The sequence below is a fragment of the Apus apus genome, chromosome 3 (assembly GCF_020740795.1).
Source record: "Apus apus isolate bApuApu2 chromosome 3, bApuApu2.pri.cur, whole genome shotgun sequence".
Classification (NCBI taxonomy): domain Eukaryota; kingdom Metazoa; phylum Chordata; class Aves; order Apodiformes; family Apodidae; genus Apus; species Apus apus.
The window spans coordinates 82,173,551-82,187,897 of NC_067284.1; the positions used below are offsets into that span (position 1 = coordinate 82,173,551).

The 14,347-nt window shown below is 36.0% G+C and overlaps 1 protein-coding gene across 4 annotated transcripts in view; it reads left to right on the plus strand.

Annotated features, from left to right (window-relative positions):
• AKT3 (AKT serine/threonine kinase 3) overlaps window positions 1-14,347 on the plus strand; it is a 149,629-nt gene that overhangs the window by 102,800 nt on the left and 32,482 nt on the right. For 3 of the 4 annotated variants that reach the window (XM_051616220.1, XM_051616218.1, XM_051616221.1), the window contains 4 exons: window positions 1,073-1,138; window positions 2,793-2,861; window positions 9,873-9,995; window positions 11,628-11,756. In XM_051616220.1, coding sequence (XP_051472180.1) covers window positions 1,073-1,138; window positions 2,793-2,861; window positions 9,873-9,995; window positions 11,628-11,756 — 387 coding nt within the window. The remainder of the gene's footprint in view (window positions 1-1,072; window positions 1,139-2,792; window positions 2,862-9,872; window positions 9,996-11,627; window positions 11,757-14,347) is intronic. The other variant, XM_051616219.1, reaches the window with a different exon arrangement.

Genomic DNA, 14,347 nt, shown 5'->3' on the forward strand with positions numbered 1-14,347 from the left:
AGTATAGGCTGACTAAAGACATTTACTTCTGCAGTATTATGGTTGAAGTTTGAGTCACACTAAATTGGTCTTTAATTCTGTGTAATATAATACTTGGCAGCAGCTTAGTGCCAGAGAAAATGGCTAAACCAGCTCAGTGGCTCTCAAGCTTTTTAAGTCCTGTCTCTGGCATCCTGGGGATAGGGGGATTCCTGGAACATATCACACATAGAATTGCATAAAATGGTTGTGCATACATATTTACAAACCTCCTTCTCTCTCTCTCTCTCTCTCTCTCTTTCTCTTTGCCTCTCTCTTTCCCTCTTACCTCCCATTGACACAGGGCTCATTTTAATCCTCCCTGTCCAGGCTTATGGACAGGAGCACATGGCCATCTCTCTCCAAATTTCTCTGTTCTCAAAATGTGGCTGGACATGGTTTGGGGGCTGTGTGGACTTCTCCCACCTCCCGTGGAGAAGGCCTGTGTTGCCAGGGAAGGAGCTCTGGCCCTGTCCAAGAACTGCTCTCTTGGCTGGCTGGGACAACCCAGGGGGATGAGGAGGGGGGTTCATATGACTGTGTGGTTTTAAAGAAAACTGAAGCAAATGTTTTAAACAGAAAAACTGGCTTTACTTGAAGTTGGGCTAAATTACACTAAGCTAGATTAGGTTTTGTAGCTGCCTGTCAGTTACTACCTGTGTATGTTTCCTGCAGATTGATTCAGTCTCTCTATAGATATGTTCTTTAGATGCTTCATACCAGAACTGTAAAGCTGTGATTACTATATTTTTGAACTATCAGATCCAGTATTATAATTTTTTTGTTCCCTGCATTGGATATAAAGTTAAAAGACTTCATTTTAAAGCAAGAAAATAAGAATAATTAAAGAATACATTACCTTGTATTTGCCAAACTTACATTTACTTTGAAATATTTTATAATATTAATTTTTTAATGTTTCTTTCAGATTTGTTCATTTTCCAAAACTGTACCGTAGCCTTCTCTTTTCAGAAGTGTTGATCTTTTCCTCATAATTAATTAAATGACAGTTTTGTATCTTGATTCAGACCTACTTCTACTCTTTATTTCTCAGGATGAAGTGGCTCATACACTTACAGAAAGCAGAGTATTGAAAAACACCAGACACCCTTTTTTAACAGTAAGTATTAGGAATTAATTTCAAGTACATTAGCAGGTAATTTTTAGCATGAAGGGTTTTCCATTATTAATATAATTTACAAACAAATTTCAAAGTCTTTCTCATGATAATTTTTAAACAAGTAGTAGCTGTCTGGTGCATATGATTTTCTTTATCAGAATATATACTGAAGATTGCAGAAATAAAGTTTCTAATACTTTTGTAAAACTAACTGCACTAAAACCAAATTTAACTGTAGAATGTAACTTGTGCAATTTTTTTTTTTGTATATGAACACTTCTTTAATAAAAGTTATTGAATTTTTCACATAGTGTCAAGTAAGTAATTTTTGCCAAGAAAACTTAATGAAGAATTCAATAAAATTATTATAAAAAACAGCCACTTGTTCAGCATAAGTAGGCCATAGAGCAACAAAACTCAAACCCCACTACTGAGTATATTTGTCTTCAGATGGTCAATATTTTATACAAGAAAGTATTGAGAAGATTAAAATTCTAAGTTTCATGACAAGTTATGATTAATAGTACTAATTTTACAATTGACTTTCTTCTGTAGAAGTAATTCTGATTCCCTTGAAAATATATTAGAAATATTTTCATTTATTTCAAAAAATAATTAACATGTTGTATTTTAAGATGGGGAAAAATTGTTTTCTTTTTTGTATTAGAATGCCAAAGTATAACATGGAAGCTTTCCTACTTAGAAAATCATAAACAAACCCTTTAGAAAGCAGAGGATTACATTTATGTTGCTTGGCCAAAATATTCCTGGAAATTCAGTCAAGAGAAATGAGATCTCAGAAAGTTTCTTAATTTAGAGTGTAAAAGTAAGCAGGAGTAGGTGTAATTTCAATCAAATCATGCAACAATCTCACTTCAGTTGTATCTTCATATCTTTTGATATTATTAAACAACTATTTTAAGGAGACAGTCAGTATTTAGGCCATGTGAATCTCTGTATGATTTTGTTACGTGTAGTTCTACTGCATTTTGTTTCTTTTATGCCAAGCCTGCATCTCTAGATTTTCTTTGGTATCATTTTTCCAAGCAAAGTCAAATCAACATCAAAAGTAAAAAAAAATTATTAAGATAATAACATGCTACAATTTTATAGTGAATAAATTTTTTAGTCTTACACTAATTTTTTTTAGCATTGCACAGTATGCGAAACTAGAGCGTGCTTGCTTTGAAAATAAAAGCAACCTGGAGGATAAGATCATGTAAGATTTTATGTGGAAGAAATTTAAAAAAATATGGTAATCTTTCTCTTCATGGGAATTGTGGAAGTGGGCATCATAAAATACTATGAGTGAGAATATCTGGTACCGTGTATGGCAGTAAGAAATGCAGTAGAAAATTGTGTAATTTAGTAATTGATTAGTATTTTATTATAATAAACATATATATAAACATATAATAAAAATGTTTTCATGTCAATGGCCACATGGTAGAGATGAGGGAAGACGTGAAGGTTTCTGAGTTAATTCATCTCAGGCTCCAGATAGGAAGTTAAACTTTTAATTGCTCTGAAGGTTTTCACCAAATCAGAATTGTCCGCTTAAGAGGATAAAACTAAGTTTTGTTACAGTTTAAGTGCAAGAAATTGGGTTCATACAATATGATAATTGGTTTGGTTTTGCTGTTTTCTTTGCAAGTCCTTGAAATATTCCTTCCAGACAAAGGATCGTTTGTGTTTTGTGATGGAGTATGTTAACGGAGGAGAGGTAAGTTTAAAAAAGATGTGCCGCACTTGTAATGGTAATGCTGTCACTGGATAACACTCTTAAGGATACAATTGATCTTGCCTATTTTGCTTTCTAGTATCTTTGAAGGTTGTGGGTTCTTTTTTTATTTTTAAAATGTTTTGTTTTTTTTTTTAAAGTAGATGTTTTAGAACTATGCTGTCAAAAGTAGCTCCTATTCTTGAGAAATTATAGACTGTTGTATCTTGAAAGATTATTTCATTGTAGAGAAATAGCTTGCTTATTATTTTTCTTCAACAATAGAATAGCATGTTCTAGCATGAAGCAGTCATAATCCAGTGCAAACAAGCAAAAATAAAATTGAACAGTGGTGCTTTTGTCCTAATGTGAAACGTATGCTCTCCTCTTTGATATAGCCATTGCAAATACCTATGAGAAAATAGTGGTGTTTGTATTTGGCACTATTACTGACCCCTTCACTTGCTGTGTGCTCTGGAAATCTCAACTCGAAGGTAGTATACTTCTTACGGCGTAATTGGCTCTTAAGCCATTGGTGTGGCTGGAATAGGTTGCCCCGGGAGGTTACTGGTGCCCCCTCCCTGGAGGTGTTCAAGGCCAAGTTGCATGAGGCTTTGTGCAGCCTGGTCTAGTGTGAGGTGTCACTGCTCATAGCAGGGTTGTTGGAACCTGGTCATCTTTAAGGTCCCTTCCAACCTTAACCATGGTATGATTCTATGTCTTCCAGCTCTTTACTGAAGAACAGAGTATCAATTAAAGGACTAAGTGTTTCCACTGGCTTTTTTTATTAGAAAACTCTTTCTTGATTCAGGAATTGTTGCAGCACGATACCACATTTTGCATTATCCTTTTACTGTGCTCTCCTACAATAAAACTGTCTTCAACTAGAATTGTAATGCATGAGCACACTCAGAGTGTCTGTCTTGAATTAATTGCTCTTGTGGTTTCTGAACCCAGTCTAAGGCCCATGCACATCCTCTACCAGCATTAGGTAATGTACGTGGTGCTACAGGGTTCTCAAATGGAAGGAGGGCTTATTTAACTCGATATGTATAAACACAGGTCTGGACATCACAGGTGTTGAGCCATTTTGGCTAGCTGGACTAGACACAAGCATTTCCCTCAGCAGTAATGGGTTACCAGCCTTCTCTTGAAGCCTCAGCTGACTTGTTTGACATCGAACTTATGACACCAATATTAAGTCAGTGCGATGTACAAGGACTTCTATAAGTGATGCCTTATAAACTAGACAATTCGTCTTAATTTTCTCTGTGTAGGACCTTATTTTATTTCTGTAATCTCAGGGGATGCACTTTGAAAGTGTCTTTTTAATATCAACCTCATCACTTAGATACTCATCTCTGTGCAAGATACCTTCCTGTCCTATTTGAATGCAGAGCAGAGGTCACAGAGGATGTTTTCAACTCCTTCCTTATTATTGAGGATAAACTGACACTGTGGTTTGGTCAGGCTTGTATCTTGCATTCCTCTCCATTGGGTAGTGCACATTTGTGGCAACTGCTGCAAACATCTTGTGTTGTGGGTTTCTTGATGGCAGCCTGCTTTTGCTTATTGAGATTTAAATGATTGCAGTGTACTTTGCCAAAGGTAGGTCTCTTTTTCCAGGTACGACACTCTTGTTTGTCAGTGCTACTCATGGTTTCCTAAATCAATTAAGCTAACCTTAAATTTTTGCCACAGTGGGAAATAATGGCCTTTCAGAGTAGGCAGTTTTCTTCGAAGAAACTGTCTTAATTTGCTTATGTGCTCCTCTGACTAGAGAACTGAAATAGTAAATTGGACAAACTGTCCTTTTTAATAGGAAAATCTTTAATCTTACCAAATTTTCCTGTGAATTTCAGACTTTAGTCACTGTCTGCTAAGAAATAAAAAGGACTTCATATCTGTTAAAACAACCTTGTTACTAACTAGGTACTACTACTCAATCCTGCTCTGGCAGGTGGGTTGGACTCAGTGATCTCCAGCGGTCCCTTCAAACCCCTACCATTCCATGATTCTATGATACTGAAAGTAAGCTGCACAAAATTTAGCCAGCATTTTTGTCATTTATAAGTATATCTCCTATATGGTACACATACTTTCTTCTTTTCCTGCTTCCCTCTACTGTTCTCTTCATGTTCCAAGGAGTTTCATTTCCTTACAATAGATTTTCATTGGTGAAGTTGTTGAAAAATCTTTTAATTACATCTTTCCAATGGGAAGGTGACTGTAGCAGAACCATGTTGCTTTTGATTTTCTCCAGAGCTGTACTACCTTCAGCATGCTTCTGTTTAAAATTCTTTTAGTTAAACAGTTGTGCCTGAGTGAGTTGCTTGGGACTTTTCATGGGTTGTGTCTTTCAGGAGCACATTATTAATACAATCCTTGGAATGAAGGAGTTCTTGAAATTTGTATCCATATTATTGACTCTTGTTCAGGTGAAAACAAGAAAATGCCACGATTTAGGCTTCTGCCCTACTACAGTAATAAAAAGTGTAGCCAGTATCAGGAGTCTTCAGTCTCTTCCTATGGTTAGGAAGGAAAACAGTCATGGAAGGAGTCAATGAATTTAATCCTGGAGGAGAAGAGATTATGTAAAAGTTATTCTAAGCAATAATCTTCTATACCTATTAAAAATCTAGATCCATGTTGAATTTAATATTCCACCAGAACAGTAGTAATTTATCTTTGCCTTACCTTGTCTATGTAGCTTCAAGTTAGCTAGGCTCAGTTAAAAAGGGAACATGTTATAATGAAAATGTACATGCAGTATTGCATGCTGAACTGTGTTCTTTACTTTGATTCTAAATATAGAATATTCATGTAAATATGTTAAAATAAATAAAACTATCAGTACTTACAGACAAACACAGGCCTACTTTAAAGAAAATAAAACCTTTTCATTTTTGGCTGTCCTTTTCCTATGAACATTTTAAAATAAAATTGTAAGGCTGTACTGATTGTTTTCTTGCTAGTATTGATTTGCCTACTCTTGATTTTGCAACTTACATAATTTTGAGTGCTATGTGATTGTAGGATGTTAGTAGTACATTGCAGTGTTCCCCCAACTCCCAGGCCATGTAGAATGGCATAAACTGTGGTATAAATAAATTATATTCTATGAATGGCTCTTTTATTGTTGGGAAATACTTTTGGAGTATTTCCAGTATTTTGCTTTGAAGGTTAAAAAGCTTTCGGAATGAAATCTATTGCATACATTACTCTGCAGAGTACACTGATTCAGGTGCCTAGTAAGTTGATTAGCTTTCTTGCTTTACACTTTGAGTGTAATTCCAAATTTTGTGCTTTGTTACAAACTTAACTGGTAATTATCTGTATAATAAAATTAGACTCTAAAATTTGTTCAGATGATGTCTCCACACCAGATTTCTGAATCTCTGTTCCACTTGGATTTTTTTTTTTTTCCACAGCTCTTACTTCAGTTCATTAGGCAAGAGAGAACTAAGTGATTTGTTGTAATTGAGCAAGTGCTATTACTGTCTAGAAAAAAAAGACAGAGGATTTACATTCTACCTAATGAAAACTAAGATAATGTTGTTGTAAACTTTGTCTTTTTTAACTTGATTGTGTCCTGTTTTGTTTTCCTAAACTCTTAAGTAAATGAGAGAATGTTCCTTAGCTGAAAACTATGATAGTCCAAAATAAGGGTGCTCTATTTATTTGGGTATAGAATGTGCCTAGAAGCGGTATAAAGTCTGAAGCAATTAAGAAATAATCCAAAATTTCAAGACTGCTACTGCAAATGCTTTACAAAAGAGTCAATCAACTGTCAAAGATAAAATGCATTTATCTGCAGAGCTGAGGAAACCAATATACAACAGCAAGAGCCAGTCATATAACTGTAACATGCCAAATAGGTCACCTATACGTGTAGAAGTTGGACATAACAATGGATAGAAGGTTGAGTCTTTTATATATTTGGCATGCTTGGATCTGCAGTTGAATATACTCCAGTGTTTGGTCTTTGTTTTTATTTGGCAAAATTTTTCCTTTTTAAAAAATATGAACAAAACCCCATGGCAACATTGTTGTTCAGTTTTTAAATAAAGACAGACCAGGAATATTAAATTATAGCTCCAATCCTCACTGTAACTATAGCACCCTCATGTATGCCATCAAAAATGTTATGTGCAAAATGGCTTTCTTTGCGCCAAAGCTATTTCTATTGCAATTCCAGTGACTTTATAGCACATATTTAATAGCTGTAAATCAATAAGTAGTGCAAATGTTGCAGGCTTTTTCATAACCTTCTATCAGATTTCTTCTTTTCCTTCTGTGACTTAATAAATCTAATCTTCAGTTCTGAAAATTGTAAATAGAGCCTGGTGGCGTAATTATTCCAAAATAGTGAACCAGATAAATAATTAGCTGAAAATAATGCTGTAATCTTACTTACTTAGATTTTCTATCATAATGTTAATGTTTGCTTTAGTATCTTTATCTGAGTGTATGAATTCACTTTTAACATTAACTTTTATATCTAAATGTGCATTCTTCATTCAAAACTAGCATATATGGTTTGATGACAAGTCTGCTAGGTGCTACAGTAATATGAAGACTGCTTATGGAATGGAGTGACTGTAATGTCATATATAATGTTAAACTGACTTGGGAACTCATAGTCTCTATGGCAAGTACAGAACTGCTGCTAGCTGGTCATTTTACTTTGAAGTTAGTATTTTGAATGAATATCAAGAATATTTTGTTGGAAATAAACACTAAAAATAAATTTTTGTTATGTTAGCTTGTCAGGTTAGCAGCTCTCAGATTCAAAATAGGACACTTTTAAAATGGAAACTAATACATCTGTTGCAGACAAATATCTTTAGGACAGAATTTTCTAAGGTGTTGCTGCTCAGCTATTGGATAGTCTCTCATACAGAAAATTGCAGTAGTCCTTTTGCATAGGTATGAATATAGGGTTAACTGAAGGTTATATTACCAATTTTTGGGATGTGTTTGCTATGTGTACACCTTAAAAGTGATCTGAAAGTTGGCCTTTATTTTGAATTACTTGGAGTCCATCGAAACAAATGAAACTCTTAAAAATTACTGGCATTAGCTCATTTTTTATAAAAGAGACCACAAACCAAACATAAATGCATAAATTAAACACGTTTTTGTATTTTGTTTTATTTGGGTGAAGATCAACTTTATAGTGTTGATTTCCTATTTAAATCTTGCAGAAATGTGTGGAAAAGACTCTATGATTTGAGAAATTCACTTATTCTTTTTCCCATTTTATAAAATGTGAGGCACTTCATGAGGGCAGACTTAGTTCCTTGGTCTGTAAAGATGTTGTGTGTCTGTTGGCAATTAAGCAGTCGTCAGTACAGAATGCACGTTCCTACAGCGAGGGCTGATGTCACCACCAGGGATTGGTGCTTAAACAGGGAAGCAGCAGCAGGAGCAGTTGAAATACCTACAAAATAATGATCCTTCTTGTCGTGCAGGTATTCCATTTTTATACAGGGTGTCTTGAGAATTGAAAAAGAATTTGAAAGGGGAATGCGGATACAATGAACAGAAATGAAATGCACTCTTAAAATAATACTGCAGTTGAAGTTTTCTGTGAAGTCTCTGCTTATGCAAATATATGCTGCCAATAGGCTCAGTTGAGTGGGAAGTTTGTTTTGGTTCAAAAGAAAGAAAGAAGTTAACTACTAGTTGTTTTATAGGATTGACTTTTTAACTACATTTTGAGAAATCCACACACTGAAAATAGTGGCAGTAATTCTTACACTGCTCTGTGCCCTGTGAGCAGTGTTGATTTCTTACAGATATAAAGTAGGATGTGGTGATAACAGCACGCTGTTGGTTTTTTTCTTTGGGTCATTTTGAGGGTTTCTTGGTACCAGCTCTGCCACTGTGGTATTCTTATGTACTTGATACTCTTAGCAGTGAAAAAACTCAGCACATTTTTGTTATGGATTTACCTGTCTATGTTTAATTTAGAAATGGTCACATTTTCTCTCTTTCTGTTTTATTGATTGTTAGCTCCTGTAGTAAAACCAAAAACATTGTAACTTGAAGGAGTAAGGCAGGTGGCCCGTTTGGTCTTAAGCAGAATACAGAAACTTACTCAGTAATCTTTCATTAAGGACTTTCCCAAACTTTCTTAACACAGTAAATAAAACTAGCCGTTTTAAAGAGCATTTGAATTCAATAGCCACATTCTCATATTTTTTTAGGTATTGTTCCATGTCCTGAGGTGATGTTTTGTCCAATAGGATGCTGACAGCTTTGCAGAATGTCACCTTACACTTTTTCATTGCAGCTAAAGTTACTGGCAAAATGTAATGACTAATATTTTTCACTGAAGGACTTCAGTTGAAGAAGTGTTTGTGAAGTGTTGTCCCTTATGGACTATTAAAGAAGAGATAAAAACCCTACAGAAATATTTGTGTTATAGCACAGAAATACACTAAATACATAGATTAATTTTTATAAACCCCGAGTAGTTGTTGATTAGCTTTTTCTAGTTATGTGGCTAGCAGTATGAATGTGCTGTTTTTGTAAAATGCCAGTTCACCTGTTCAGTTGAAGTCTACTGAAGAACTAGACTTTTTTCAATTTAATGAAAGTTACTAAATTACTGGGAAACTGAAAGTCGAACCAGAATCTGGGTATTTGAGTAATATTTTTCAGTGGCTTAAAATAAAAATCTGAGGAAGGGTGGAGGGAGAAGTACAGAATGATGCTGTGGCATCCTTTTTTTTTTTTTTCCTCTGGTAACTGAAGGTTAAATGAGTAGCAAGCAGAATGCCTTAAACAAGATTGGTATATTGATTAAAACGCTGATTTAACAGCTCGCTTTCTCCCTTTGGAAACCTGGAAAAGATAAGCCAGCTGCTGTCTAAGAGTGCTGAGTGTCCACTGAGAGTACACTATCTATCATCACAATATGGTGATGAGAGGTGTTTTATGTTTGTGTTAATTTCCCCCACTAAATCAGTAATTATTACAATCCTGTCCCTGCTGTTTACCCTGCAGCTGTTTTTCCATTTGTCGAGAGAGCGGGTGTTCTCAGAGGACCGCACACGCTTCTATGGTGCAGAAATTGTCTCTGCCCTGGACTATCTGCATTCTGGGAAGATTGTGTACCGTGATCTCAAGGTAAAAAAAGAGAAAAAAAAGTAATCAAATCTTTGTTTTTGCAGAGACTATTGGGACAATCACAGAGTAATTATAAAGTTGCACTATTCAGAGTTAATGGGGGAAAAAAAAAATCTGTTCAATTTAAAGTTCTGTGTGTGCTGAAGGAAGCCATTTGATACAGTAATCTATAGATGGATGCATTACTTGACTTCAGCTTGATTTAAAAAAATCCATAGCACACTTTGGTGAGAGCGCCTGAAGGCGATCTACACTTCTGATCCTTTGTTCCTCTCCATTACTTGTAACTTAAATTGCAACACAAATGTCAGATATAATTCCCAATGTCCCCAAACAAGGGAAATGGGGAATTGGAACAAGGTGACTGCACTCTCTTTATCTCAGCAAAGAGTTATATTCTTGTATGATTTGAAAACATTTAAAATAATTCAGAATATTTCAATAGGAAAGGAAATTCAGCCTTTGATTTAGAAGTTATTTTGTCTTTTGTGTCTCGTGAAAGAGTCTTAATACTGGAATGTAGTTTATCTTAGATTTATTTGTGTATACAGTCTGTATCCTCTATTGGCCGAAGCTCCTTTTATGTTATGCTGCAGGTACTCTAATGACACAGTATGACCACATTCTATGGAAGATGACCTGTGATTTTGACAGGAGCATTGTCTAACTTGTGTGGGAGGAACCTCTAAATGCCACAGCGAAACTATTTTATTTCTGTGAAAAGCCTTTAATGTTCCGTATGGGAAATTGTGCTTTCCCATTTTATATGTGCAGTAGTGGAGTTCATTCATGGACTCCTTTGTACAGGAACTGAGGAGAAAGGAGGCAATGGTAGGCAAGTTCTGCTCAAGGAGACAGACAGAAAACAAAATACCTGGTTACCTGTTCATAGCAGAATCTGTTCTAATAGCATGAAGTTCTGTGACATTATGGAAAAATATGGATTTGCCTCGTCAAGGATTGATAGGTCATAATTTTTTATTTAAATTGCAAATAATAAGGAAAGAGGAATTTGCCTTCATAAATCTTTAATTACTGGTGTAATCTACTTTGCATCTTCTTTGTATGAAACCATTAGACTCAACCGGAAATACATACCTTTGAATTGTATTTCAGGCTTTATGCAGACTTAGGAATACAGGGCTAGGGCTGTGATTTTTCTTGGCTGTTAGTTTCACTGCATGCCTTACAATAAGAGAAAAAAAAAAAGTTCAGAAAAGTTGTTCAGAAGTATGTTTGCTTTCTTTGCATTTTACTTACTATGCTTTAATGAAACAGCTTGTATGTATCCGTGTCCCATTCTTTTAAAATAAATCCTTGCAGTATCTTGATTTTCCACAACCTTTGCTTTTTTTCTATGGAAGATACACCAACCTTGTAAAACTTCAGAATGAAAGACCATGTTTGGATTGACCTGGGATTTACTATTGTAAACTGTATTACAGTATTACATAATTATTTAAATTGTATAAAAATACACACTGTTAAATGCTGTAATATAATAGATGCTGTAATTTTTTTAAAAAATTACAGATAAGTTATGTTATATTGTACCTTTTGAAAAAAAATTGATGTAATGTGTTAGCCTGTCCTGTTAAATACTAAGGGAGCATTTTTTTCCCCAACACACAGTTAGAAAATCTAATGTTGGATAAAGATGGACACATAAAAATTACAGATTTTGGACTTTGCAAAGAAGGAATCACAGACGCAGCAACTATGAAAACATTCTGTGGTACTCCAGAATACCTGGCACCCGAGGTATGATTTAGAATATACTCTTGTAATGCAGTGTAAAATGTTTATGTTTCATTTAATTTAATTTTAGACTGTGGTGTTTGTATGCTGAAAACTGTTCATTGTAGTGAAGAACTGACAGTCTGCATGATTAATGCTATGCAGTTGTTACTCAGAATGTAAGTGCTACTTATCTTTTTGGTGATTTTTTTGTCTATTGACACTGTGCTTCTTAGAGTTTAAAAAGGCCTCTAATGTGCATTTTCCTTCTCATCTTTGCCTTCCTCTGTTACGGTTTTTATCTTCCAACGATTTCTTCAAAAATAATCTTCCATCTGTCTGTCACTTGGAACATACGATTCTGCTTAACTGAGCTGTATAACTATTGTTTATATAGCCTCGGTGGAGGGGAGGGGGAATAGGAGGGTACTGAATTCAGTAGGTTTTATCTGAGCTTCGCAACTGCAGGGAGGGGGAGTTGAAATTTTAGATATTTCTGCTAAAAACACTTGAGTGTATCAGCCACAGAACTGCGGTGGGCACCAAAATATAGCCATTTCCTAGCATGTATGCAGAAGTGGCATCCCAGAGTGTGCCACCGTATCATTACCACTGGCTAGCACTCAGAGTGCCAGACATCACACTTCTTGAGGACTGATAAAAAGATGGACATGAGGATTTAGTTTTGGTTCCCTTTGCAGTTCTGGTTTGGCCACTCAGGAATCTGCTGTGGAAGATCAGGTCGCATAAATGATCTCTCTAATGTTAGTGCTGACAGCTCTGCCACTGACGCCTACTGAAAAAAGCAAGGGAAGCAGTCTCAAAATTGGGTTTTTGTCCTCTCTGGCTTCCGTCAACAGTTCTGACCATGGTTCTTGGAAATGTCACTCTGCCTCTGCCCTGGGGCTGCCAAACCCAACTCTAGTATTGACATGAAAGACAGCATTATTTTTTTACTTAATGCCAACATTTCTGTGGATGCTGAATTAGCCCTTATTTCCATTCTTGTCAGCATTCAAGGCTGCTACACACCTGATTCTGAGAGAACTTTCTAGTCAACTAAAGGGCTTTACAAGGCCCTTCTGTCCTACTGTTTGTTTTAAGAAGGATTCTGAAAGGGACCCCCCCACCTCTTGCAGTGACTCAGGACCACCAGAAAGTCTCTATTCCATATCATCTTTGAAGAAGAATGTGCCTTAACCTAAAGAGAGAAGGTAAGGAGGCACTGATTCAGCACAGCTCTTCGCTCTTTGCTCTTCTGATTTTCAGGAGTATTGAATCCTGTGTAGCAGCAGCAAGCCCTGGAGCCTATTTCAACAAGCAGGTTTAGATTGTTGTTCATTTTTTATTCTGAACTTTAGAACTGTCAAGGAAACTGGTACATGTCACATGCTGGATACTGCTGGCTGGAGATGAAGATCTTAGGATGGTCAGGTTTGTGGGTTTGAGAGTCTTTCTAAACCTCTTGAAACAAATTTTAAGTATCCTCTAATTTGGACTCAGGGAGGAAATTGAAACTGCTAATAGTTGGCTGTAAGCTAACATGGCATGTAGAGGTAATGAAATAATTTTTGATCACAGCAAGATTTTTTTATACATTATTTTTCTCCCACTATAAAGGAAACATCAGTATTCTTAGGAGCCTCTGACTTTCTCTTCATCCATCTGGTTCCATCGTCCTTAATTCTTTCAGCAGTGAAATGTGAGCAGTCATGCTCCCACACTGCAGGTATGAAGTACCTTAATAATTTTGGTTGGTTGTGTGCTTTCATTTCAGTTGTTTGGCAAGTCACTAGATGCTCTAGCTATGAAGCCCAGCTCACTGATACCTGATCTCCCTTGCAGAATCCCATTCCAGAGATTCCAAGGAGGACGTGGATGCAGATTGTTACTATCCTGTTTGGCAATTTCTGACATCTCTTCTGTGTTTAGTGCAGAAGCAATCAGCATTATTTACATTTAAGGATTCCAGAACTATTCTTAGCCTGCTTTGAATCTTTTCTGGCTACTTAGAAGTGGCAGATCTACCTGTTTAAGTTGGTACAGTGGCCACTTTTCTTGTGTTACACACCCAGAATCGGTTCCAGCAACGAGAACACAAGGGGTGATGCTGTCATCACTGGCATAGACCACAGGTGTCATAGCCAACTCGTACCCTCTCATTGTCTTCTTGTCAGCAGTCTTGAAAACACTGAAAGAGTGCACATATCCCATTCAGTTGCTTTTATCTGTTTCTCCATCTCTCACTTATGGAAACCTGTTAGCTCACTTCCATCAAACTTGGCAAGGTGTCATTCCAGGTTTTAGACACACAAGTAATGTAGCAGTCCCACTCCTCTCCACCTCCCATTGTGAGTATTTTTGAAGACTCACTGGGTGAAAATTTGTCTTGAAGGAAATAGATTCTTCGTTAACTCTGGGTACCACAGAATCCTTCCTTTTTACCTCAGAGGTGAGGGGTTTAGAGCAAGCAACCTAGACAGATTACTGATATAGCATAAGAAGAGTCAACACCTTTATTCATGCATTCTTATCTAAAAAAGTGAAGTTAATAGAATACAGACACTACTGTAAAAAATAAACTTCCCCTTGGTACTCTCTGCTGCTGCAATAGT